Raw genomic sequence first — 27,295 nt, 5'->3', positions numbered from 1 at the left:
TCTACTTTCTTTTACAGATACTGCCAGATCTGATGTTTCTCCAGCAATTGCTGTTGCCATCTGGAAACTAATCGGTTGCATCCATGTACAAACACAAAGAAGAATTGCAACGAATGTAACGCATGAGAGAGGGGAGCTGACAATGAGACGAGAGAGGTTTCAATCTGAAGAAAGAGAGAAATTTCATCACCTTCTAAATCGGCAGAGAGCGATTTGAATTGGGTAATTAATGCTTAGCAATGTCCCAGTGAGTGAGTTGAAATTACACCTGGGCCCCAGCTTCACTCAAACACAACATGTCGGCTAGTCAGCTACACGTATTCATCAATACGGCCAGCTTCTTACCTGCGGCTGAAACGTGGACAGGGAAAACATCTCAAAGCCCAGTCCGGCCTGTTTTGTACCGAGACGCGGTGTAAAATCGGAAGCTCCGTCCCGTCCACACCCGGACGATCCAAACAGCCAACCGCTGACAGTCTGGAAAATGGCTTCCTCTCTGTGACGTCTGTCCACCATTTCTTCCGGATCACAGAGATACTACTACCGGGTTACGATAATCGTCACTTCCTTGATGTTGAGTCTCTGCATCTCTGATAACTTACTGGTCTGGGGTTTTTGTGGTGTGGTAGTAGTGTGGCTGTCTCTGGGTTAGAAGGTCTAGTAATTCAATTTTAACAGCTAGAAAGATGGGACCATAAAACAGCTGGTAGGTTTGTTGAGCTTGAAATGTTCACGTAGATAATCCAAATGGATTTTTTTTGCAAGTTAGAGCTTAATTGTATTAAAAGCATTTAATGAACCTTGCACGATTGTAAAATTTACTGAATTAGGTTAAAACGATATTGTATATGACTTTAGGTGGAGAATAATCCAGAGCAAGCGAGATGATGGCGATGTGTGGATTTTAAGAAAATGCTCTGGTTTCAATTTATCTCAGGTATTTTTGCGAGAAGAAAATTACAATTGGAGCTGGGAGAGTGTTAAAGCCACGAAGTAGTTTCAAGCAGCCGAAGTGTTGCTGTTGGCAGGTTCCAGGTAGTCAAGGGCTCGTCGAATCTATACGTGGCTGACAAGGTGGTGGAAGGTTGCTGGTTCTGAATTGGAAATAGATAAGCGGCCAAAGACGAAGTCTTCAGACGGTTAACGTATTGGGGTTGGCTTTGCACAGCTGGAAGCTCATTAAAGTCTCAGGAGCTTGTTAATAGCTGAGAGCAGGAGCAAAATAAGCCCACAAGCAGTAGTTGCTTGGTGCAGCTAAGAAATATTGGAGCTCAGAGACTCCCTAGGGATAGTGTCACTTACTGAAGCCGTCTGTTTGTGAAAAAGTTGAAATTGTGGTAGTGAGTAGGTGCTACAGTGCAGCTGGGAATCCACAGTTCAAGCTTGTTACACAGTTTTGGTGAAAGAAATTGAGATACCTGAACTTTAGCAATCATTTAACACAGTCCACAACAGAATGGCTTGTGATGGAGTTCCAAAGCTAGGTCTTCAAATATGAATAATTGGGGTGTCTTTTAAAGGAGATAATATTTTAATGAGATTTGTTGGCCCACAGTGTCCCTAACCATTGGGGGATTGCTGATAAATCCATGGCAGTATCTTGTTTGCATTTGTTATTTGATATGCTATGTGGGATGTTTGACCACAGTTTGCCTATTATCTATATTTACCTCATGTTAATTTTCAGTGGGAGAGAATAAGTTGTATAAATATATTGTTGAACAGTTTTACTGTCCTGACCTTGTAAAGTTTTTTTTTGTTTAGTTAAAACCTGTATGTATATTGTGGTAGAATGGTGGCTTTATTCTCTAGGTAAATACCTGGGATCTTAAACTTAGTCTATTTTAAGCAAAAAAAAAAGTTGTTTCTCCTGGCCCAACTGTAACTCTGTTTGCAATGCTATGTTCAGGGGGAAGCTTTTTGTTTCCATTGTGTTGAGGGGAGTTAAATTGAACTTAGAACCATAGAATCTGACAGTGTGGAAACAGACCATTTGGCCCATTGAGTTCACACTGATCCTTTGAGGAGCAAGACACTCTTGTATTTTAAACTTGTATTTTAAAAAAGGTGTTTGTTGAATGGATTCTGTTTTGTAGAATTGATTTTATTCATGATTGTATGCCCAATACAAAAATATTTAAGGAAACAGTCAGTTGTTTCATGTTAACTCATGTCAGTTTTACATTTCCATAATTACACAAGTTAGTAAATTCAAATTTTTGTTGCAAGTCGGTCCAATAAGGTTTATACTGGGGAGTGCTATAGGCACCAGCAAATATGATGATATAGACTTGAGGGCAGAACAACTGAGGATCTTTAAGGAGTACGATTTAACATTTGGTTCTTTTCAAAATCTCCATAACAATGTTTGCCATATGGTGTAACCTGTAACTAGTTGTTAATGTACAATAATCTATATTTTGTTCACTACAAAAGACTCTTCTACCTGGACAAGAAGTGGTTTTCCTCTACCCGACTGGATCAAGCAGGCCTGGTAGTTGCCTATGCTTAGGGGATGGTGGTTATAAACTGCCCTGATATGGCATAGTGAGCTGGCATGCCCTTACAACACCTGTCAAGAAATAAGCATAACTGAGAAGGTATCATGGGTTTTGAAATCTTCCAACAGTAATCTTGGGTACTCACTGTCAGGATACATGCATAAATAATGCTATTTTAAAATACAAAGGTACTTCAGTGTTTCTGTTTTTGTCAACAGTCAATATTGGTCTTCCCTTTTTATGTTTTCAACTGGAACCATTCTTCATTAAATGTCCTTTGGAAGTGGTATCATTAAGTCTAATTTAAAGTGCCTCATTCTTTTCTGTCCAGACATGACAGGACAATGATCCTGACTTTCCAAACTAAAACCCTTGAACATATATTTGTCATTACCACACACTGTCCCCTCCACAACCAACAAGTAGTGCTGTCCTATCATGTTCTCTGCAACCTTTTGATATTACTGACACCATGCTTGTCCAAAACCATTCGTCCACTGTCCAGCTCAGTATGACTTCCTTCATTTAGTTCCATTCTTATCTGTCCACACATAGCAACAGTATTCCAGCAACTACAATTTTTTTCAACCTTTCCACCAAAAACTTTGGAGTGCCTCAGAAACTTGGCCTCTTCCTCTTGCTAGTCTGCATTCTTCTCTTGTTGACAGCTTCTAAAGGCAGAGTTCTGATTCCGTATGTGTACTGTTAACAGGCACCATCTCTGTAAACCTCCAAGAAATGCTAATGTCTTGTTATGCTGTTGTCTAATATTCAATATTGGATAAGTTACAATTTCCTACAGTTACATATTATGAAAATAGTTGCAATCATCTTTGGCCTCTATCACTGAAGAAGGGTAAGGAGGATAGAAGAGTTTAAAAGGGGAGAAATGATAAGTAGAATACTAAAGAACATGGTGCACAGGAGAAAATAAGCCAGGGCAAACAATAGAGAGTAGGGCCAACAGCAAGAAATATCTGTTAAAGGAAATAGTTCAGGTAGTTTAAATGCATATTCATAAGAGCGAACAATTAGCAATTAACTGAAGAAGTAGCTGTGATTTGTGTTGGACAAGAAGGTCATGCTGTATGACTCCTAGATCAGAGGTCATCAGCATCACACAATACAGTTAGCAGTTACTTAGAGACCATCTGTACAGCTTGAGCTAGTCACACAAGCATGAGAGAAGGTACTGGTGCGAGGAGTAGATGGTGGGCACGTATAAGCCCTCCAAAAACACAAGTGGATGTCCTGTTGAAATTAGAGGACTCAGCACCTTGCAAGAAAATCAGCTTCATCCTGCTTTTGCGATAAAGGACTGACATATCATTCATTTCATATCAATGTTGGATGTAACCATTGTGATGCAAAAATGTATAAATATGTTGTTTTGAGCTGTAAATGCCAGAGTGTCTTGGAGCTTGACTCTGAGGCCTCTCCTTTACAGAACTGGTACGCTTGAATAGAGACTGCCTTTTACAACCTACTCAGACAGAAGGTTTGACTTGTCTAATTCCCTGTAACAGTCACAAGCTTCTTTTGCTGTCAATGTTATCCCTTTCCCAACTTTTGTCTGAGGTTAAGCAAGAAAGCAACACTGACATTCCATCTATCTGGATATCCTCTCTGTCATGAAGATCAGTACTTTCTTCTTCATCCCATTATCCACCTCTGTAGTTTCCTCATTTACTTCTAAGGCAGTTCTAGACTGGAGAATTCCAAAGGACATTTCCCATTCTCAACTTTCTCTAAATATTGGCAAATCTAAAACATTGCTGCCATATTCTATTCAATGCTAAGTTTACTCATCCATCATCAATTGAAAGTGAGTATTATGGATAATTCCTCTTCCCTAGTCCATAGATGCTCTGGCTGAATCGCCATCAACATAGTCAAGATCAGCTGACTCAATGCAGACTCAAACCTAATGCCTTACAGTTCTGCTGCTGCCAGTGCTTGGAATAGCTTCTGCCAGGACATGTCATATTCAAAGTTAAAAATCACACAACACCAGGTTATAGCCCAACAGGTTTAATTGGAAGCACACTAGCTTTCGGAGCGACGCTCCTTCATCAGGTGATTGTGGAGGGCTCGATCGTAACACAGAATTTATAGCAAAAATTTGCAGTGTGATGTAACTAAAATTATATATTGAAGAATTGATTGTCTGTTAAGCCTTTCATCTGTTAGAATACAGTGATAGTTTCACTACTTTCATGTGTAAATCACAAAACCTTTTTTAAAAGTTGCATTCTTAGGTTAGCTGTTAACAATGGTGATAGCTAGACAATATGTTATAGGTAAAAAGTGTTAGCCCCCTGTGTTCTGTCTATGACCTGATGTTTAGATTGATTCCAATCTTAAAAAGTGAGATAACAGAGTTTTACATAAATTCATGCAGTTTTTGAGCTCAGAGTTCTACATGAATGTATGTAGTTTTTGAGCAAAGTGCAATGTAACTCTGCAAGTACAAAAAAATTCACCACACAAAATATATGTGTGCACGTGGGTCTGTGTCTGCCTGGAGTGGGGGTTGTGAGTGTGTGTGTATATAGAGTGAGTGCAGAGTGTCTTAAGTCTGTGAGGGGGTGCATGTGTGGAAGTGTGTGTCTATAAGGGTGTGTGTGGGTGTCTGTGTGTACCTGTGTCAGTGTGTGTGTGTATGTGTAGGAATATCTGTGTGTGTGTAGTGCAATGGTGATCACCTGTAATGTGACATGAACCCAAGGTCCGGTTGAGGCCCTCCCTATGGGTACCGAACTTAGCTATCAGCCTCTGCTCGGCCACTTTCCTCTGCTGCCTGTCCCGAAGTCCACCTTGGAGGATGGTCACCCGAAGGTCCGAGGCTGAATGTCCTGGACCACTGAATGTTCCCCAACTGGGAGGGAATCGTCCTGTCTGTTGATTGTTGTGCGGTGCCCATTCATCCGTTGTCGTAGCCTTTGCTCAGTTTCCCCAATGTACCACGCCTCCGAGCATCCTTGCCTGCAATGTATAAGATAGACAATGTTGGCTGAGACAGACATGGGCTGCAACTGACAGGGTATCCTTCGTTGTTCAGTACTTCCCAGGGACTGAAAAATTACGCAATGTTCTTCGTGACCTGCAACAGATTATCAATGAGGATGGCCACCTCACCAAGACCTTCCCCACACCTCCACTACTTGCCTTTAAACAACCGCCAAACCTCAAACAGATCATTGTTCGTAGCAAACTGCCCGGCTCTCAGGACAACTCCATACAACCCTGTCATGGTGGACGCTGCAAGACGTGTCAGATTGTGGACATAGCTACCACCATTAAGCGTGGGAACACCTCCCACCTTGTACATGGCAGGTACTCATGTGACTCAGCCAACATTTGTCTATCTTATACATTGCAGGCAAAGATGCTCAGAGGCGTACATTGGGGAAACCGAGCAAAGGCGACGACAACGGATGAATGGGCACTGCACAACAATCAACAGACAGGAGGGTTCCCTCCCATTGGGGAACACTTCAGTGGTCCAGGACATTCAGCCTCGGACCTTCGGGTGACCTTCCTCCAAGGTGGACTTCGGGACAGGCAGCAGAGGAAAGTGGCCGAGCAGAGGCTGATAGCTAAGTTCGGTACCCATAGGGAGGGCCTCAACCAGGACCTTGGGTTCATGTCACATTACAGGTGATCACCATTGCACTATACACACACACACACACGGACACGGACACAGGTGCACACAGACACCCACACACATGCACCCCCTCACAGACATAAGACACTCTGCACTCACTACACACACACACAGACACACATACATACACACACTTTCTCACATTCACAACCCCCACCCCAGACAGACACACACAGACAGACAAAGACCCACATGCACACACATATTTTGTGTGGTGAATTTTTTTGTACTTGCAGAGTTACATTGCACTTTGCTCAAAAACTGCATGAATTTATGTAAAACTCTTATCTCACTTTTTAGATTAGAATCAATCTAAACATCAGGTCATAGACAGAGAACACGGGGGCTAACACCTTCAACATATTGTCTAGCTATCACCATTGTTAACAGCTAACCCGAGAATGCAACATTTTAAAAAAAAGGGTTTTGTGATTTACACATGAAAGAAATGAAACTATCACTATATTCTAACAAATGAAAGGCTTAACAGACAATCAATTTTTCAATGTATAATTTCAGTTACATCACTGCAAATTTTTGCTATAAATTCTGTGTTACAATCGAGCCGTCCACAATCACCTGATGAAGGCGCGTCACTCCGAAAGCTAGTGTGCTTCCAATTAAACCTGTTGGACTATAACCTGGTGTTGTGTGATTTTTAACTTTGTACACGCCAGTCCAACACTGGCATCTCCGAATCGTGTCATATTCAGCTGTCTGTGCCATCCTCATACATCCACTGGAGCTCATCTGCAGCCACTCTGGCATGCAACAACCAGCTATGATTAGGTTGACCCCATTTTCTGCTGCGTTCTACTTTACCCTTCTGAAGAGATCTCTTTAAATTCTCAGCTCTGATCCAAATGCTGACATTTTCCTTGTCTTTTGTAGAATTCATCTTGATCTTGCAAATTCAAATGTATCTTCATTTGTCTTATGGTCTTTATATCTTAACATCCAGGTTTCAAATACCTCTATTTTCTTCAATATCTTTACTTATTGTCCAGTTTTCGGAGGCATACAGAAAAGTAGATAGAATGGAGCACTTATGACATATTCCCCTTGTTACAAGGTTGTTTTCTTGTTGATAACATGTTCTTCAGCTTCACAAAATCACTTTTCATCTCTGTCTATCCTCCTTTTAACTTCTACATCACATCCTCCATCTATTATTATAATTTTTCCTAAATATATAAACCTACCTATTTGTTCTGGTGTGGCACTATCCACAATTTAACACAGATTTTGGAGAATATAAATAAACAGAATTCCAAATATCAAAGTCCAGACCACAAGTTGGAAAGTTCTTTTCTACTCAGTCCTTTTGGTTTTTATAATTACAAGATGCTATTATTTGTCTGATAGTGGTTGTCCTTTGATTCAATGACTCAGCAGGCAAAGGTAGATTTTCCCTTTCTGGGGTTTTCTGTCATTTTCCCCACATGGATAGAAAGATAATGAGAGAGAGAGATGCTGTAAACAGGCTCTGCTTGTTTTTACTTTCTGCTGTTCTTAGCACTTACATCTTTTTAATACTGCAGGTCAACAAATCAGAGGATTGTTGCCAGGCAGAATTACCTTAATTTGAAAGATTCTTGATGCCATTCAGTCTCAAAATCTCTAGTTGCTTCCAAAAAGCAATATTATATTGCATAGCTCAACAATATAGGGCTGTAAGAAATCGGAACTGGACTATGCCATTCAACCCATCGAGCCTGCTCTGCCATTCAGTAGGATCATGGTTCATCCAATATTCATCACATCGACTTTCCTGCCCTCTTCCCCATAACCCTTGACTTCCTGACTGATAAAGAATTAATCTATCGCCACCTTAAATGTACACAAGGACTCTGTCCCCCACTGTTCTCTGTGACAAGGGACTCCAAAGACTCCTCATCTAAGTCTTAAATTGGTGTCCCTTTATTTTGAGATTGTGCCCTCTGGTCCTAGACTTTCCCATGAGAGGAAACATCTTAGGATTCTTCACAGGCAACTGGGTAAATGCTATGTTTCAATGAGATCAACTTTCATTCTTCTAAGCTCCATTGCTTAGAAGAAGAGTTCGCAACCTGTTTAGACTTTGCTCAGAAGACAATCCCTCCATTTGGAGATCAGAGTCAAAAAGTACAGCACTGGGAAAGCACAGCAGGTCAGGCAGAATCTGAGGAGCAGGAGAATTCATTTCAGCCTTGGTCGACTGTCTGTGTGGAGTTTGCACATTCTCCCAGTGTCTGTGTGGGTTTCTTCCAGGTATTCTGATTTCTTCCCTCAGTCCAAAGATGTGCAGGTTAGGTGAATTGGCCATGCTAAATTGTCCATAGTGTTCAGGGATGTGTAGGTTAGGTGAAATGATCAGGGGAAATGTAAAGTAATAAGACAGGGCAATGGGTCTGGTGTGATACTGCTTGAAGGGTCGGTGAGGACTTGTTGGGCCAAATGTCCTGTTTGCACACTGTAGGGATTCTGTAAGATTCTATTAAAGAATCGGGCATAAGCCCTTCATCAAGAATGTATGGGGAAGGGGGCTGAGGGACAAGGTGGGGAGGTAGCTGGAAAGGCGATAGATAGATTGGTTGGAGTAGAGGGTGCAGCAGATAGGTGGGAAGGAAGATGGACAGGTAGGATAGTTCAAGAGGGTGGTGCCAAGTTGGAGGGTTGGATCTGGAATGAGGTAGGGGAGGGGAGATGAGGAAACTGCTGAAATTGACATTGGTGCTGTTTGATTGGAGGGTCCCAACGTGGAAGATAAGGCATTCTTCCTCCAGGCGTCGGGTGGCTAGGATTTGGTGGCGGAGAAGGCTCAGGTCTTTCGGATCCTTGGCAGAGTAGGAATGGAAGTTGAAGTGGTCAGCCACAGGGCCTTGGGGTTGTTCAGTACATGTGTCCCAGAGATGTTCTCTGAAATGTTCTGTGAGTTAGTGTCCTGTCTCCCCAATGTACAGAAAACCACACAGAGAGCAATGGGCACAGTAGATTATGTGTGTGGAAGTACAGTTAAATCTCTGCTGGATGTGGAAGGATCCTTTGGGGTCTTAGATGGAGGTGAGGGGTTAGGTGTGGGTGCAGGTTTGACACCTCTTGCGGCGACAAAGGAAGCTGCCAGGAGTGGTGGGTGGGTTGGTGGGGGCCATGGACTTAACGAGGGAGTCGTAGAGGGAATGGTCTCTGCAGAATGCTGATAGTGTGCATATTGGGGATTATCCCAGTGAATCTTCTCTGAACTGTCTCCAATGAAATGACATCTTTCTGTGAATAAGGGTATCAAAATTTTTCAAAGTAAAAACAACCCCAGCATTTTATGTACAAACAGATACAGAAGAAACAAGAATGGGCCACTTGGCTTTTTGAGCCTGCTCCACCATTCACTAATATAATGACCGATCTAATTTTAACCTCCTTTCCAAAGACCTACAAATCCCAATTACACTTTCATCCTTAGTAATGAAGAATATATCTACCTCTATCTTTAAAATATTTAAAGTTTCTGCATCCACTCCTGTTTAAGGAAGGGAATTCCAAAGCTTCACAACTCTGAGTTTAAAAACAAGTTTCACTCTCATTAATATCAAATGTTCACTGTGACCTTAAAATTTCCATGATTATAAGTTTTAACTGTTAAAATATGAGTTTATTGATGTGTTTTTGCTACTAGTTATATTCATAATATTTGGATTGAATCTTTATGACAAGTATGTCCTAAATATTGGTTTGATTCAGTCAATGTGCTTCTTCCATATTGGATATTTCCTTCTTCATGCAGCCACAAGTCAAGTTCTTCAAACGTTCTCTCCTGTGAGGAGACCAAGATGATCTGTTGGGAGAAAAAGAGAATTGGAAGAAATATTTTGTACAAAGACTGGATAGGACAAAACTATTAATAAATCAAAACAGTTTTAAAGGACATAAGGTTATTTAGCTACTTGTCAAAGCTAGTTTTTTTTGGCAGAGGAAGTAGTAATCCCCTGGGTTTGCTTTGGTTCTTTCATCTTGCATCCTTGTTTCAAATGTTTACATGTTGTTTGCTTAAAACATGCAATGATATGTTTTAACAGAAACAGGGCCACCCCCTGTGGTAAAATAGTCATGTTCTCTACAAATTTCTCCTTACTCTGTTTAAGTTGACGATTTGTCAGACTCCCCAACCAGGGAGAAATGAATTCTCAATTCAGCCTCTCAAAGTCTGTCAAAATTAGAAAAAAAACACAATTCAATAGTCTTGTTAACCTTTCTCTGAAGGAACAACACCAGTATCTCAAGTCATGATAAAAAATACAAACTGAAAGTGTTTCTGTTTGTTTTCTGAGCTTGGTATGAATTTTCTTAAGTGAAAACATTCTTTGTGTCATATAGTCAAAAGGTAGTCTATGAATTGATGAAATCAAGACCAAACGTTGATGCTTCTTATGGGTCTACCTACCTCCATTTATTATATCCTCTTTCAGTATATTATTTCTTCCCTTTTGTGTATCTGCCAAAAGAAAGAAGAAACAAATAACAAAAAAACCTAAATGCATTTACATAGTGCCGTTCACAACCTCAAGATGTTTTAAAGTGGTTTAAAGATGATCAATTATTTTCGTAGTGACTGTTGTATAATGAAACATCTCCTAACTATTCATCATAAATTAGTAAGATTTTGGGGTTGACTTTAAGTTTACTTATTAGACCTAAGTCACTTACAATTAAAGACTGAGTTGAAACGGCCTTTCCAAAACCTGTTGTGATTTATTTATAAAATCCATTCCTGCTACAAGTATATTTTTATAAGTTTTATCATAATACATAGAAAATAATGTATACTCAATAAAAGCAATAATTTTCAATTCACACTGCTTGTGTTACTGGTTGACTTGACACAAACCTCTTCTTTTCTCCTGTTGACTAACATTGTCCTAATTTCTATCTTTTCTTTACGCTGAACTTCTAAGAACAGTCACTATTAACCCTTGTTAGCACTACTCCTATCAGATGCATTCTGAAATCTAATTGGCTTATCAATGCATGGAGAGTACATAATCAATCTCAGGTCAGCTCAACTGTACATCCCCAATTTGTAATTGGTTTCTTTAAAAGTAATGGTTTTCTTGCTGATATAAATTCATTCTGTTTCCTGATTTGTTCCTTCAAATGTCAGTCACATCCCCTTTATGATAGTTTGCCCCTCTTAGCTTACTAATTTCATATGGTGACACAGTGGCTCAGCGGGTTAGCATTGCTGTCTTACAGCACTGGCGATCTAGGTTCAATTCCACCATCAGTTGACTGTCTGTTTGGAGTATGTACATTCTCACCATGTCTGCGTGGGTTTCTGCTATATACTTTAGTTTCCTTCCACACTCCAAAGATATTCAGGCTAGGTGGATTGGCTATGCTAAATTGCCTTGGTGTTTTGGATTGTGTGGGTTAGGTGTGTTTGCCATGGGAAATGCAGGGTTAGTGGGAAAAGATGGGGAATGGGTCTGTGTGGGGTGCTCTTCGGACAGTCTGTGTGGGCTTGTTGGGCTGAATAGTCTGTTTCCACACTGTAGGGATTCTGTGAGATCTCTATCAAAGTAAGTGAACTGGCAATTTATTTTTCTTTTGATTTATTCCTTGACTATATCTTCTAATATGTCTGACTTTGTGAGACTGGGGCTACAATCATTTATATAAATGATTTGGATATGAACAAAGGAGGTATGGTTAGTAAGTTTGTAGATGACACCAAAATTGGAGGTACAGTGGACAGCGAAGGTTACCTCAGAATACAATGTGATCTTGATCAGATGGGCCACAGATTTTAATTTAGATAAATGTGAGGTGCTGCATTTTAGAAAGGCAAATCAGGGCAGGACTTCTACACTTAATGGGAAGGTCTGAGGGAGTGTTGCTGATCAAAGAGACTATGGAGTGAAGGCTCATTGTTCCTTGAAAGTGGAATCCCAGATAGACAAGATAGTGAAGAAGACATGTGTTATGCTTGCCTTTATTAGTCAGTGCATTGAATATAGGAGTTGGGAAGTCATGTTGCAGCTGTACAGGACATTGACTAGACCAATTTTATAATACTCCATACAATTCTGGTCCCCCTGCTATAGGAAGAATGTTACAAAACTTGATAGGGTTCAGAAAAGATTTACAAGTGTGTTGCCAGGGTTGGAGGGTTTGAGTGAGGGAGAGGCTGGTTGGCGTGGAGGAGTTGGACCAAAGAGTCTGTATCCATGCTGTACAGCTCTGACTCTCATCAAAGGAGATTGAGTTTAAAACATGTACATTAAATAAATTACCTTAGAGAGGTTTCTAAAATCATGAGTGGCATGGTTGGGATAAATAGACAAAGTCTTTTCCCTGGGGTGAGGGAGTCTAGAACTAGTAGGCATAGGTTTAGGGTGAGAGGGAAAAGATTTAAAACAGACCTAAGGGGCAACATTTTCATGCAAAGGGTGGTGTGTTTATGGAATGAGCTGCCAGAGGAAGTGGTGTAGGCTGGTACAATTACAACATTTAAAAGGCATCTGGATGGGTATATGAATAGGAAGGCTTTATGGTGATATGGGCCAAGTGCTGGCAAATGGGCCTAAATTAATTAAGGATATCTAATTAGCATGGACTAGTTGGACCAAAGGGTCTGTTTGCATACTGTGCATCTCTCTGACTCTAAATGATCTTGTAGTTTAACTTTGCTAAAACTACTGTATTATTAATAAATTGTGAAATTTGTTTAAGCTATAAACCTAGTGTCTTGTAGTAGTTATTCACTAAATCTGGTTAAGAACTATTGGAGTCAATTTTGATGGTCATTCGGTAATGTTGTTTTGCAAATACAGGGATGGGGGGCTGATCTGATTTGACGGTTTCTGTTCATGTCATTAACATAACAATTCTAATAATGTGCAGAAATGTACTTATCTTTCCATCATCTGCTAGTTTAAAAACCATTCAATGCAGCATGAATTGATTTCTCCAGTGTTTTGTGTTCTATTTGACCCATTTCTGAACCTAAATCTTCCTGGCAATACTACTGATTTTGCAGCTCTGTAATGTGATTGGGCAGTTGTTCAAAGAGTTTTATTCTGCAGTAATGCAGGTTTTCTCTTCTCTCCCAACAAGTCATCATGACATCATCACAGTGGTTGGTGCTTATTGTATTCAATTAAATATTAACCCTTCCAGTGCCTATACAGCAGATTTTTATTCAGCTTTTCATGAAGGAAAATCCATATCTGGATATTGTTAATTTTCTTGACCAGTTTTGTAGCTATACTGAGACAGCTCTGCTCGGTGTGTTTTCAGGAGCTTCAGCAAAACAGCCCAGAACATTGTTGACCCAATACTCTTTGCTGAAATCTGTAAACTCAGCTATTTATAGGCTAATTGTATTAAACATTGGTATCTCTGATAAGGGAAATCTTAACAAAATGTCAAGATAGATCATCCACTTCAAACGTGACTGAAGAATAATGCAAGAACTTTAGCACTGCCTTTTAAGTACAGTGCTCAGACATCGTTGAGGCTGGAGATGATCAAAAATGGAACCTTCACCTCTGATTAGCCATTGAATTATTCACCACCATTCACAACTGGATGTGGAAGGATACTAAAACTGTGACCTGATCCAATTAGTTTGGGATCATTTAACTTGATTTATTGCGTGCTGTTTCCATTTTAGCATGCATTTAGTCTTGGGTTGTAGTTTCACCAGGATGGCATCTTACATTTAATGCTATTTCTGGTATGCTCTTCTATATTTTTCTTGTACCAGGGTTTATCTCCTGGCCTGATAATAGAGTCAGGAATGTGCTGGGTCACAAATTATAATTCCAGTGCTGTTGCAAATGCCTTCCAGCATTTCATGGATGCCAGATCTCTCAAATCTTTCTATTTAGCATGTGTATTGGCCACATGATGGGTCTGTACAGTGTCAAGATAGGTCAAGATGGTCATCCCTGTGAAATAATAACATGAATTGTTGGGATCACATCAAGTAAGTTTTACACTCAGAGTGACACTCACAACCTGCCATCTGGCAGTCTAAAATACGATTTTCAAGTCTTGGCCAGTAGTGATGCTTCGAGCCACTCTTATTGTTGGGCATTCTATGCTCTTGCTCAGTTTTTCTTCTATGGTAGCCACATGAAGGAGCAATCAGTCATCAATTGAGGAAAAGTGACAATCAGCACGATAATTCTTTGGTTATGCTTGGCCACGTGCCGTGTAGTCTTCATGAGATTTCATAGTACCTAGGCAATGACTGAGGATCCCAGAACCCCATCATGTTAATTCTATATCAGTGCTACCAATGCCATTTTGTCCTGCTAGAGGAACAGGTGTACCAAGAGATGTTGATAGTGGAATTTAGGATATAGAAGATTAAGTATACTCCTATTAGGCAATTGTTTGACTAGTCTGTGGGACAGCTCTGAATTTTGGCACTAATCCCAACAGCCTACTCCTGACTTTTGAGAATGCATGGCTAGATGTACCTTTGTCATGTTTAAACCTAGTGTCGAAATTGATGCTAAGTGGTCCATCTGATTTTATGCTAATTATAGTTTATCATTATGGCATTGTTACAACATAGTGGCTTTTTTGGCAATTTCAGAGTGAACAACATTATGTGTGCCTCCAGATCCAATAGTCATACAGCATGGAAACAGACACTTTGGTCCAACCAGTCCATGCCAAACATCATCCTAAACTAAACTAGTTCCACCTGCCTGCTCCTGGCCCATGTCCCTCCAAACTTTTCTTATTCATGTACCCAAACATCTTTTAAACATTGTAATTGTACTTAAGTCCAACACTTCCTCAGGAAGTTCATTCCACATGCATACCATCCTCTGTGTGGAAAATAAAATTGCCTCAAATCTTTTTTAAAATCTCTCTCCTCTCACTTTAAAAATGTGCCCCCTAGTCTGGAAATTTCCCCATCCTAGGCAAAAGACAACTACCATTAACCCTATTTATACATCATTATAAACTTCTATAGTGTCACCTCTCAACCTCTTATGCTCCAGTAAAAAAAGTCCCAGCCTATCCAGCTTTTCTTTGTTGGTCAAACCTTCCATACTTAGCAACATCCCAGTAAATATTTTCTGAACACTCTCCAGCTTAATATCATTTCTATAATTGGGTGACCAGAACTGGACAGTGTTCCAGAAGAGGCCTCACCTCTGTCAAACTGGATGAGGATAGCAGGTTTCTTTCCCTTTTGAACATTAGTGAACCAGGTAGGTATTTACTAAAATCTGGAAATTGCATTCCACTTTGACTGACTTGCTCACTAACACCGGTTCTGGTAGGAGTAATCAAGTTTACAACACGTTACATCTTTAGTCAAAAGTGACAACGTTCAGAGTTGAGTTAAGATTGAATGGTCTTGATCAAAACAGTTTCTGAATTGAGTGACTCCAAGGACTTTTGTTGTTCAACTTATCAACCATCAGGAAACCTAGGTGCAGGATGTTATGTTTTTTTCACATGTACACAGAGGTTCAGCCTTGAACATTCTAAGACTGAGCTCTGGCAAAAACCCACAAGTTCTGACCTCATATAGTCCTTAATTCATATATTCAATTTCCAATTGGTCAAATTAACATATGATTATAATCAGATGTCTCTTATTTCCTACAATACATATGTCATACATTGTTCATGTCCATAAAAGGCTTCGTATTATCTTCCTGATTATGTTGTCTCGGCTTCATTTTTGTTTGCATCACTCACTCCCTGGCTTGGCCTTTTGTCATTCTGTTTGGGGTGCACCTGCTCAATTATTATTCTACTTATATTTATTTTCCTGCAAACAGTGCTACCTGAATCTATATTTCACTTTTCAAGGAGTCTCAGCAGAAGTTAACTCAATGGGAATTGAAAGAAAACTCTCTTCTAGCTGGATTCATGCCAGCACAAATAAAGATGGTTATGGTTTTTAAAAGGCACCTTATCTCAATTCCAAGGCATTGTTGAAGGGTTGTTTCAGGGCTGTAGCTAACACCCAAACGCCACAATAAGAGCCTTTCCTGCTTAAAGTCAGAAGTGGGAGATAGTTAGTTATTTTCTTGTTATTGTCACCTCAATTCATATCTTCTCCGATAATGAAACAACCTGTGCATGCATGCAGCAAAGATTGCACAATATTCAGGTGTGGGCTAATAAATGGCAAGAAATATTTGCAAGGCAAAACCATCCATTATCCCCATCATCAACACCTTACAAGTCACCAATGGCCAAAAGGTTAGCTGATGTAACCCCATATTTCACTTCAAAGGCTGACAAGGTGAAAGTCAGGTCTATAATGGAATGCTTGACACTTGCCTGTATGAATGCACACTATTCAAATAAAATGCAATCCATTTGATTGGCATTCAGTTCCTAACATTGAATGTTCACTTCCTCCAACAGTTTACCGTAGCTGCTGTATATAGCACCTATAAATTTAACTGGTGCAGCCGGTAAGGCTTATTTGCAAATATATTCCACTAAAATTACGATAGCTGTGGTTGAGAAATTACTACTACTTCTAGGTGGGGCAACAAACTGGCGTTTTGAACTATCATTTCTGGTTTTCTTGTGTGCATTTTTTTGCTTCTTTGTTTTTGTGAACTAATCTTGGATGGTAAAGCCAAAAAAACTGTACAGCTTTATAAAACAACTTTTGATTTTTAAGCTAACATTCTGTATTAGTTTAATGATGGACCAGATAACTATATTGGTGACAAAAAAAACAGAAATTGCCGGAGAAATTAAGCAGATCTGGCAACATTTGTGGAACAGCTAACATTTCCAGTCCAGAACTGGACTTGGTCATAGAGATGTACAGCATGGAAACAGACCCTTTGGTCCAACCCATCCATGCAGACCAGATATTGCAACCCACTCTAGTCCCAACTGCCAGCACCCAGCCCATATCCCTCCAAACCTTTCCTATTCATATACCCATCCAAATGCCTCTTAAATGTTGCAATTGTACCAGCCTCCACCACTTCCTCTAGCAGTTCATTCCATACAGGTACCACCCTCTGTGTGAAAAAGTTGCCCCGTAGGTCTCTTTTATCTTTCCCCTCTCACCCTAAACCTATGCCCTCTAGTTCTGGACTCCCCAACCCCAGCGGAAAGACTTTGCCGATTTACCCTAACCATGCCCCTCATAATTTTGTAAACCTCTACAAGGTCACCCCTCAGCCTCCGACGCTCCAGGGAAAACAGCCCCAGCCTTTCAGCCTCTCCATATAGCTCAAATCCTCCAACCCAGGCAACATCCTTGTAAATCTTTTCTGAACCCTTTCAAGTTTCACAACATCTTTCTGATAGGAAGGAGACAAGAATTGCACACAATATTCCAACAGTGGCCTAACCAATGTCCTGTACAGCCGCAACATGACCTCTCAACTCCTGTACTCAATACTCTGACCAATAAAGAAAAGCATACCAAACACTGCCTTCACTATCCTATCTACCTGCAACTCCACTTTCAAGGAGCTATGAACCTGCACTCCAAGGTCTCTTTGTTCAGCAACACTCCCTAGGACCTTACCATTAAGTGTATAAGTCCTACTAAGATTTGATTTCCCATTTATCTGAATTAAATTCCATCTGCCACTTCTCAGCCCATTGGCTCATCTGGTCAAGATCCTGTTGTAATCTGAGGTAACCTTCTTCGCTATTCACTACACTTCCAATTTTGGTGTCATCTGCAAACGTACTAACTGTACCTCTTATTTTCGCATCCAAACCGTTTATATAAATGACAAAATGTAGCGGACCCAGCAACAATCCTTGAGGCACTCCACTGGTCACCAGCCTCCAATCTGAGAAACAACCCTTCACCACCACCCTCTGTCTTCTACCTTTAAGCCAGTTCTGTATCCAAATGGCTAGTTCTCCCTGTATTCCATGAGATCTAACCTTGATAAGCAGTCTCCCATGTGGAACGTTGTTGAACGCCTTACTGAAGTCCATATAGATCACATCTACCGCTCTGCCCTCATTAATCCTCTTTGTTACTTCTTCAAAAAAACTCAATCAAGTTTGTGAGACATGATTTCCCACGCACAAAGCCATGTTGACTATCCCTAATCAGTCTTTGCCTTTCCAAATACATGTACACCCTGTCCCTCAGGATTCCCTCCAATAACTTGCCCACCACCGACATCAGGCTCACTGGTCTATATTCCCTCGCTTGTCCTTACCACCCTTCTTAAACAGTGGCTGAAAAATGTGTTGCTGGAAAAGCGCAGCAGGTCAGGCAGCATCCAAGGAGCAGGAGAATCGATGTTTCGGGCATAAGCCCTTCTTCAGCGCTTATGCCCGAAACGTCGATTCTCCTGCTCCTTGGATGATGCCTGACCTGCTGCGCTTTTCCAGCAACACATTTATCAGCTCTGATCTCCAGCATCTGCAGTCCTTACTTCCTTCTTAAACAGTGGCACCACGTTAGCCAACTTCCAGTCTTCCAGAACCTCACCTGTGACTACTGATGATACAAATATCTCAGCAAGAGGCCCAGCAACCACTTCTCTAGCTTCCCACAGAGTTCTAGAGTACACATGATCAGATCCTGGGAATTTATTCACCTTTACCCGTTTCAAGACATCCAGCACTTCCTCCTCTGTAATATGGACATTTTGCAAGATGTCACCATCTATTTCCCTACAGTCTATACCTTCCGTATCCTTTTCCACATTAAATACTGATGCAAAATACTCAATTAGTATCTCCCCCATTTTCTGCGGCTCCACACAAAGGCCGCTTTGCTGATCTTTGACTTCTTAAGAACTGCTTTTTAGATTAGACAAGTCCACATCGCCCCGCCGAAGCGTAACCCACCCATACCCCTACATCTACATCTACCCCTTACCTAACACTACGGGCAATTTAGCATGGCCAATTCACCTGACCTGCACATCTTTGGACTGTAGGAGGAAACCGGAGCACCCGGAGGAAACCCACGCAGACATGGGGAGAACGTGCAAACTCCACACAGTCAGTCGCTTGAGGCGGGAATTGAACCCGGGTCTCTGGCGCTGTGAGGCAGCAGTGCTAACCACTGTGCCACCGTGCCGCCCACAACTGCTATTTAACTATATTTGGGTCTCGCTAGACAGATTCAGATGCATGAGTCTTACCTTGTAATGAGTTACCTCATCGGCTACATGCTAAAACTATATCCTAACAAATACATTAAATGTGTTAATTTTTATGATCACCAGACATATTGTGCATACTTTTAGTGTAACTTACTTAATTCATTTAAAACACACCTGTGTTATTCTTCTGCAGCTATGCAGGAATGTGAAAATTATGTGAACACAACTAAAGAGGGTATTTACCGAGAGATGAAATGGTTTAAAATTAATATGTTGCAATTTAAGTTTTTGTTGGTTTTAGGCAAATGTTCTTGTTCCAGAACAAAGCTATTTGAAATTTCTGAAGTAAATGTCATACTGAAAACCAGCCGAATTGATGGATTGAATGTGGTTTCTACTTTCCACTGTAGCCTCAGCACGTACTTTTTTGTTCTGTTTCCTTCTTTTCTCGAAGATTGTGCAACATTGCATAGAAGCTCTTTGCAGGGCCCACCTTAACCTCCTCTAATTCACATGATTAGATAATTAACTATTCATGATAATGTCAGCAAACTATTATCACAGCCATCTCCTACATTATAATAGATAAGGTTGGGGTGCACACACCTTAAAAAGCTAACATTGTCCTTTACATGTTGGAATCTTTTAACAATACAAATCAGAAACAAGCAGCCAGCATAACCATTCAACCATCCTTCTATTTTCTCTTATCGTTAAACTATTCATTTTACAAACAGACTTACTCATTTTAAACTGTTCTCTTTTCTGTTCAATTCCTGAATTGTTCTAACATTTGACATATTCTACAATGTCTAGATTCAGACAACAAGCTATTCTTAGTCGTCATATGATATTCTTATGCCTAACCTAATCAATAAAATGCTTTCACATCCCATTAGTTAACTCTTTGCTCACCAAAGGCCCAGATAAATATTTATAAAGTGCAGTGCCTGAAATTAAAAATACATGAAAAAAATGTAGAAATCGAAATTTCTTAAGGTTTCATCCTTCTTTTTCTTTTAAAGGTGAGGATGCATTTTCAGTACAATGTAATTTTACTGCATTTGCCTGTTTTAAAAAAACTTACATTGATTCCTTCTTTGTGTTTGTACATTTCCTCCATCTCTGACTTTTTCTCTTCTTTAAGTGTGCTCTCTTCACTTCTGTCTTTAAGATGGGCTGCAGCAAATCAAGGTTGTGACTCAACACTCAAGAATAATTAAAATTAAACAACAAATGTTGATCTTGTGAGCAACACACACCTCCTATGAAAGAATAAAAAACTTATTTGAATATACACAAAAGAAAGGCTGTGCATTTAGATTACTACTTATCTTCAATTTCCTCTGCTCCTTTTATAACATTATTTTCTCTTCTAAAACTTACCCAAGACATCGAAATCCCCTTTCAACAATAAAGTAGTATTTGAGCAGTCATTGTTGTAAAGCAGGGAAACATAGCAAGTGATTCCTGTATAGCAAAATGTCACAAATATCAATGAGGTAAGTGACATACAACCTGTTTTTGGTGATATTACCTAAAGGATAAATGGATAAAGCAAATAACCTTCCTGTTCTTCTTTGAATAGTATCAGAGGAGGTTTATTTGTATTCACATGAGGTGATACAGAGTCTTTTAGGTTTGCATCTCATGCAAAATTCAGCACTCCTCAAGTGCTGCACTGAAGTGTCAGCTGAGATTATGTACTCAAATCCCTAGAGCAGAACTTAAAACTATCAGCTTCTCATTTAGGGGCATCGGTGATGCCACTGAACTAAACAGGGTTTCTTATGGCATGCTGACTTGACTCAATGTCCAGATTGCAGAGTATGCTGGATGTCTTGAACTGGTTAAAGGTGGATAAACCCCTAGGACCTGATCAGGTGTACCCAAGAACTCTGTGGGAAGCTAGAGAAGTGATTGCTGGGCCTCTTGCTGAGAAATTTGTGACATCGATAGTCACAGGTGAGGTGCCGGAAGACTGGAGGTTGGTAAACATGGTGCCACTGTTTAAGAAGGGTGGTAAAGACAAACCAGGGAACTATAGACCGGTGAGCCTGACCTCAGTGGTGGGCAAGTTCTTGGAGGGAATCCTGAGGGACAGGATGTACATGTGTTTGGAAAGGCAAGGACTGATTAGGGATAGTCAACATGGCTTTGTGTGTGGGAAATCATGTCTCACAAACTTGATTGAGTTTTTTGAAGAAGTAACAAAGAAGATTGATGAGGGCAGAGCAGTAGATGTGACCTATATGGACTTCAGTAAAGCGTCCAACAAGGTTCCCCATGGGAGACTGATTAGCAAGGTTAGATCTCATGGAATACAGGGAGAACTGGCCATTTGGATACAGAACTGGCTCAAAGGTAGAAGACAGAGGGTGGCGGTGGAGGGTTGTTTTTCAGACAGAAGGCCTGTGACCAGTGGAATGCCACAAGGATCGGTGCTGTGTCCCCTACTTTTTGTCATTTACATAAATGATTTGGATGCGAGCATAAGAGATACAGTTAGTAAGTTTACAGATGACACCAAAATTGGAGGTGTAGTGGACAGTGAAGAGGGTTACCTCAGGTTACAACAGGATCTGGACCAGTTGGACCAATGGGCTGAGAACTGGCAGATAGAGTTTAATTCAGATAAATGTGAGGTGCTGCATTTTGGAAAGCAAATCTTAGCAGGACTTATACACTTAATGGTAAGGTCCTAGGGAGTGTTGCTGAACAAAGAGACCTTGGAGTGCAGGTTCACAGCTCCTTGAAAGTGGAGTCGCAGGTAGATAGGATAGTGAAGAAGGCATTTGGTATGCTTTCTTTTATTGGTCAGAGTATTGAGTGCAGGAGTTGGGAGATCATGTTGCGGCTGTACAGGACATTGGTTAGGCCACTGTTGGAATATTGTGTGCAATTCTTGTCTCCTTCCTATCAGAAAGATGTTGTGAAACTTGAAAGGGTTCAGAAAAGATTTACAAGGATGTTGCCAAGGTTGGAGGATTTGAGCTACAGGGAGAGGCTGAAAGGCTGGGGCTGGTTTCCCTGGAGCGTCGGAGGCTGAGGGGTGACCTTATGGAGGTTTACAAAATTATGATGGGCATGGATAGGATAAATAGACAAAGTCTTTTCCCTGGGGTCGGGGAGTCCAGAACTAGAGGGCATAGATTTAGGGTGAGAGGGGAAAGATATAAAAGAGACCTATGAGGCAACCTTTTCACGCAGAGGGTGGTACCTGTATGGAATGAGCTGCCAGAGGATGTGGTAGAAGCTGGTACAATTGCAACATTTAAAAAGGCATCTGGCTGGGTATATGAATAGGAAAGGTTTGGAGAGATATGGGCCGGGTGCTGGCAGGTGGGACTAGACTGGTTTGGGATATCTGGTCGGCATGGACAGGTTGGACCGAAGGGTCTGTTTCCATGCTGACATTTCTATGACTCTAAAATGTTTTTATCGCAATTTTATACAAATTTATCATAACCTCTTTACTTCTGTATGCTAAGGCATCTTTTATACAACCAACATAACACTGCCTTTTTTCAAAACTGAAAGAACTGCAGATGCTGGAAATCAAACAAAAAGAGAAATTGCTGGAAAAGCTCAGCAGGTCTGGCAGCATCTGTGAAGAGAAATCAAAGTTGATGTTTCAGGTCCAGTGACCCTTCCTCGGTTCTGCTGAGCTTTTCCAGCAGTTTCTGTTTTAGTTTGATTTCCAACTGGTACAATTACAGCATTTGGACAGTTACATGAATAAAAATGTTTTCGTGGGATATAGGCCAAATGCTAGCAAATGGTACAAATTAAGTTCGGGTATCTGGTTGGCATGGATGAATTGGACTGAAGGGCCTGCTTCCATGCTGTACATCTCTATGATTCTATGAGTACATGTTTGAATTGCCAATGAGGGATGGAGATTACACTTCTAGAAATATGAGGGATGAGATTGATAGTTGGGCACAAAAGTACAATAGGGAGCGAGCAGAACAATTGAAAAAAGCAGTAACAAAAACAGAAATTGCTGGAAAAGCTCACCTGGTCTGGCAGCATCTGTGGAGAGAAAGCAGAGTTGATGTTTCAGTGACCCTTCCTCGGTTCTGCTGAGCTTTTTCAGCAATTTCTGTTTTCATTACTGCTTTTTTCAATTATTCTATTGGCTCCCAATTGTACTTGTGCTCAAGCATCAACCTCATCCCTCAGATATTTCTAGAAGTGTAATCCATATCCCTCAATGCCAATTCAAATATGTACTCATAGAGTCATAAAATCATAGAGATGTATAGCATGGAAACAGACCCTTCAGTCCGATTCGTCCGTGCCGACCAGACACCTGAAATTAACCTAGTGCCATTTGCTAGCATTTGGCCCACATCCCACTAAAGACCTTTGTTTTAACCCAAGAAGTTTCACAGATGTACAATTCGCCACACACAATGTTTCCCACAAGTCATTTCTAATGTCGGCATGTTGCATTTACCACATCCTTATGTACTCTCACACTCACATGGACCATCTCTCATCCACATGCAGTCTCTCAGACAACATACACTCTCCACATTCTCGCCATCTCACAGGCTTGTAATCCATCAAACTAATGTACACATTGTACCATGCATGCAAATACACACACATAAATCTATGGGGTGAGGTTGCAATTGCAGATACATTCTATTTTGTTCAAAATGCACATAATCTGCAGGCAGTCAATCCTTGTGACATTTTATCAATTCTTACACTGTCTGACTCAAGATTGGAATACAGACAGACTCGAACCTTTAATGTATTGTCTGAGCTGAGATGTCACTTTTTTTATTTATAACCTTAAGTTTTCTTGGGAATGTGACTTGAAAGAAGTTCTGGGATTTACATATTAATGAATCGAAACCTGCAACCCATTCTAAAAGATGAAAAAGTTAACAGCAATCTAAATTTTTTCAATATATTGTTATCTCTTGCATGACATTATAATCTTGGTGCTACAAATTCTGTGTTTAATGATCCTTCCCCACTCCCTATGGACGAAAGGGCAGTGCTCCGAAAGCTTGTACTTCCAGATAAACCTGTTGGACTATAAGATGGTGTGTGATTTTTAACTTTATCCACCCCAGTCCAACACCGACACCACCTCATCGCGTTTAAAACAAAGTAAAATACTGCAGGTGCAGAAAATCTGAAACCGAGACTGCTGGCACAAATAAAACACTCAGCATGTCTGTCAGCACCTGCTGGAGTCTCAAAACGGAAGAAAAGTCTGTATCTCTCTCCATAGATACTGTCTGACCTACTCAGTGTCCTCTCTTAAAGCGGTGCTTCAGACATTGTCCCTCACTATAAGAACAGGGCTGGCCTGTTCTCCCAGCATCGGTCACAGTATTAAGGGACATCTTTGTATTAACTCCACGATTATCCGCTACTAAGTGTTACGTAAACCCTTCAACAACTTCGAAGAGCAAATAAACAAATAATACTCACAAATAAACCACCACTAATTAAGTTCGCCAAAGGGGTACTCCGAGGACCTATTCATGCGGTTTCCTCCGTGCCTGTTCATATTTGTCAAAACTTAAGGACTAAAGAGCAATTTTAAAAATAGTCAGTTCGAAGGGTGGTACAATAGCAAAACGACAAGAAGTAACACGCTTCATCCCCGGAATGAAGTATTTCATCCGTGTTAGAAACGGTTCAAATTCCTTAAATCATTAAGACACCTATCGGAACGGAGCCGTTTGCTGAAGGACCTCAGCGGGACGTTTTGAAAACAGGAGCGCGCGGGACAGTTGTGTGGGTGCGGGTGCGGGTGCGGGTGCGGGTGCGGGGGGGGGAGTATCGGCGCTGGAGCGGCCCAGTGAATGGGTACAGGCGGAATTTCGGCGCCGTTGGAGCGGTGAGATGTTGTAGCAGTGCAGTTCGTTTCTTCGATCGAAATCAGGAGGAATGGTCGCTCGGTCCCAGTTGAAAGATGGAAGTTCCGAGTCCTGCCGGCTTGTACAGGGATGTGAAGGTCATCAAAGTACCGGCTGCCCCCAGTATTGAGGATTTCACTATCATAAAACCCATCAGTCGCGGGGCTTTCGGTAAAGTGTACCTGGCTCGGAAAAAACACAATGAGAAGAAGCTTTATGCAGTCAAGGCAAGTATTAGACTGGATGGCTGGCTAGAGGGAAAAAGGGCAATGCTTAAAATATTAAATGTTAGCCATAAACACAAAATTTAAATAAAAATTAACAAACGATTCTCCTTGTTCAGTTTGGTCAAGCATGTTTTTGTCATGACACTTAATCATGTCTGGGCATGTTTTCTGGACCTGGAACAGAAATGGATTGAGGTGGGGCCAGGGGTTTACTTAAACCAAAAGAGAAAATGCTGGAAAATCTCAGCAGGTCTGGCTTTGACAAAGGGTCAGTTAGACTCGAAACGTCAGCTCTTTTTTTTCTCGTTTCAGATGCTGCCAGACCTGATGAGTTTTTCCAGCATTTTCTCTTTTGGTTTCAGATTCCAGAATCTGCAGTAATTTGCTTTTATCCAGAGTTTACTTAAATTCGCTATAGATTACAAATTCCTTGACTCCTCAGTTTGGAAGTGGAGGCTAGTGTTATTGAGTGGCACTTACTGTACTTAGTTCATTGACAGTCATATGGGGTTTGTCAAGGATACTCAGTTCCTGACCTCATTACAGTGTTGGTAGAAGCTTGACCAAAGAGATTGAGGTGAGAGTGATTACTCTTTAATGTTAAGTGTTTAACATCAACATTTGATCAAGTGTGGTATCAAGGGAGCCTAGCAAAACTGGAGTTAATGATTGGTGAAAGAAGTTGCTGTAGTTGGCCTAGCAAAAAGGAGTGTGATTGTTGGAGATCAATCGTCTCAATCCCAAGACATTGCCACAGAAATATTGTGGGTTTGTATTGAGGTCTGCCCCTTACGTGCTTCATAACCTTCCCTTCTTCATACGATCAGAAGTGGGAGTGTGAAATGATCAGAGTGCAATGCTGTGTTCCATTTGTGACTCCTGACATATTGAAGAACTCTGTTCATTGCAGGAAGAACTGTCAACATTCAGGCATGAGTTGGTAAGTGTTTGGTGCTTGTGTGGCAGAAATGTTACTTGCCAATTACCCATCTCCAACAAATGAGAACCTGGCAATTGCCCCATGATATTCACTGGCATTGCCATTGCTGCATTCCTCATTTGGGTTGCCATTGACCAGAAGTCGAGCTGTAGTAGTTATTTAAGTATGATAGTTACACAGCAATTCAGAGGCTTGGATGTTACAGTGACTAACTCCCCTCTTGACTTGTGGTTCTGTTCGCCGAGCTGGGAACTTGTCTTGCAAACGTTTCGTCCCCTGTCTAGGTACATCCTCAGTGCTTGGGAGCCTCCTGTGAAGCGCTAGTGTGCTGTTTCCTCCGGCATTTATCGTGGCCTGTCTCTGCCGCTTCCGGTTGTCAGTTTGAGCTGTCCACTGTAGTGGCCGGTATATTGGGTCCAGGTCGATGTGTTTGTTGATAGAATCTGTGGATGAGTGCCATGCCTCGAGGAATTCCCTGGCTGTTCTCTGTTTGGCTTGCCCTATAATGGTAGTGTTGTCCCAGTCAAATTCATGTTGCTTGTCGTCTGTTAGTTAACTGTCAGTTAACGATCCGTATACACGAACACCAACTAGCCACGAAACGACACGACCAGCTATCCTTAGTAGCCACACACACAGACAAATCTCCCAAACTTTGATCCCCTCTTGACGCTTGAAAGCCTGTCTGCAAGTCTCACATCAGGAGTGTAATGTGGACTTTCCACTTGACTGGAGCTTCAAAGGCATTTAAAAAAGTTGACAAAAGCAGCCATCTTAATTGATATCCTATCTGCTGCATTAAAAACAAATCACCTCCTCTATCATTTATGCGTAGTGGCAGCAGTGTGTATAATCTACAAGATGTACTGCTGTAATTCGCCAAATTCCAATGAAAGTACCCACTAAATCTGTGATATCTTCACTTAGAAGAGCAAAGGCAGCAGATACGTGGAAGTACCACAGGTAAGTTCCTTTGGGGTCACTTGCGATCCTGAGTTAGAA

At 41.0% G+C, this 27,295-nt stretch overlaps 2 protein-coding genes and 2 long non-coding RNA genes across 6 annotated transcripts in view; 2 read left to right on the top strand and 2 right to left on the bottom strand.

The window, feature by feature from the left end:
• Positions 1-531, bottom strand: part of LOC140480728 (ATP-dependent zinc metalloprotease YME1L1-like) — a 68,281-nt gene extending 67,750 nt beyond the window's left edge. The window contains exon 1 of the mRNA XM_072576013.1: positions 346-531. Within this exon, the coding sequence (XP_072432114.1) occupies positions 346-516 (171 nt within the window). The 5' untranslated portion in view covers positions 517-531. The remainder of the gene's footprint in view (positions 1-345) is intronic.
• On the top strand, positions 475-6,811 carry LOC140480730 (uncharacterized). The gene is made up of 2 exons (XR_011961389.1): positions 475-706; positions 5,884-6,811. It is a non-coding gene; the product is annotated as an uncharacterized lncRNA (long non-coding RNA).
• Positions 2,092-25,234, bottom strand: LOC140480729 (uncharacterized). Of its 2 annotated transcripts, XR_011961387.1 has the most exons (5): positions 24,696-25,234; positions 20,326-20,503; positions 10,589-10,639; positions 6,751-9,982; positions 2,092-5,486 (listed from the first exon to the last, which is right to left on the bottom strand). It is a non-coding gene; the product is annotated as an uncharacterized lncRNA (long non-coding RNA). The 2 variants fall into 2 exon arrangements; XR_011961388.1 differs by lacking the exon at positions 2,092-5,486 and having other exon boundaries at positions 9,778-9,982; positions 20,326-20,417; positions 24,696-24,922.
• Positions 25,043-27,295, top strand: part of mastl (microtubule associated serine/threonine kinase-like) — a 44,352-nt gene continuing 42,099 nt past the window's right edge. For both annotated transcript variants that reach the window (XM_072576010.1, XM_072576008.1), the window contains exon 1: positions 25,043-25,353. In XM_072576010.1, coding sequence (XP_072432111.1) covers positions 25,183-25,353 — 171 coding nt within the window. In that variant the 5' untranslated portion in view covers positions 25,043-25,182. The remainder of the gene's footprint in view (positions 25,354-27,295) is intronic.

This window comes from Chiloscyllium punctatum, chromosome 8 (assembly GCF_047496795.1).
Source record: "Chiloscyllium punctatum isolate Juve2018m chromosome 8, sChiPun1.3, whole genome shotgun sequence".
NCBI classification, from domain to species: domain Eukaryota; kingdom Metazoa; phylum Chordata; class Chondrichthyes; order Orectolobiformes; family Hemiscylliidae; genus Chiloscyllium; species Chiloscyllium punctatum.
Note: the sequence above shows the minus strand (reverse complement) of the source record. Positions and strands in the feature narration are given on the sequence as shown.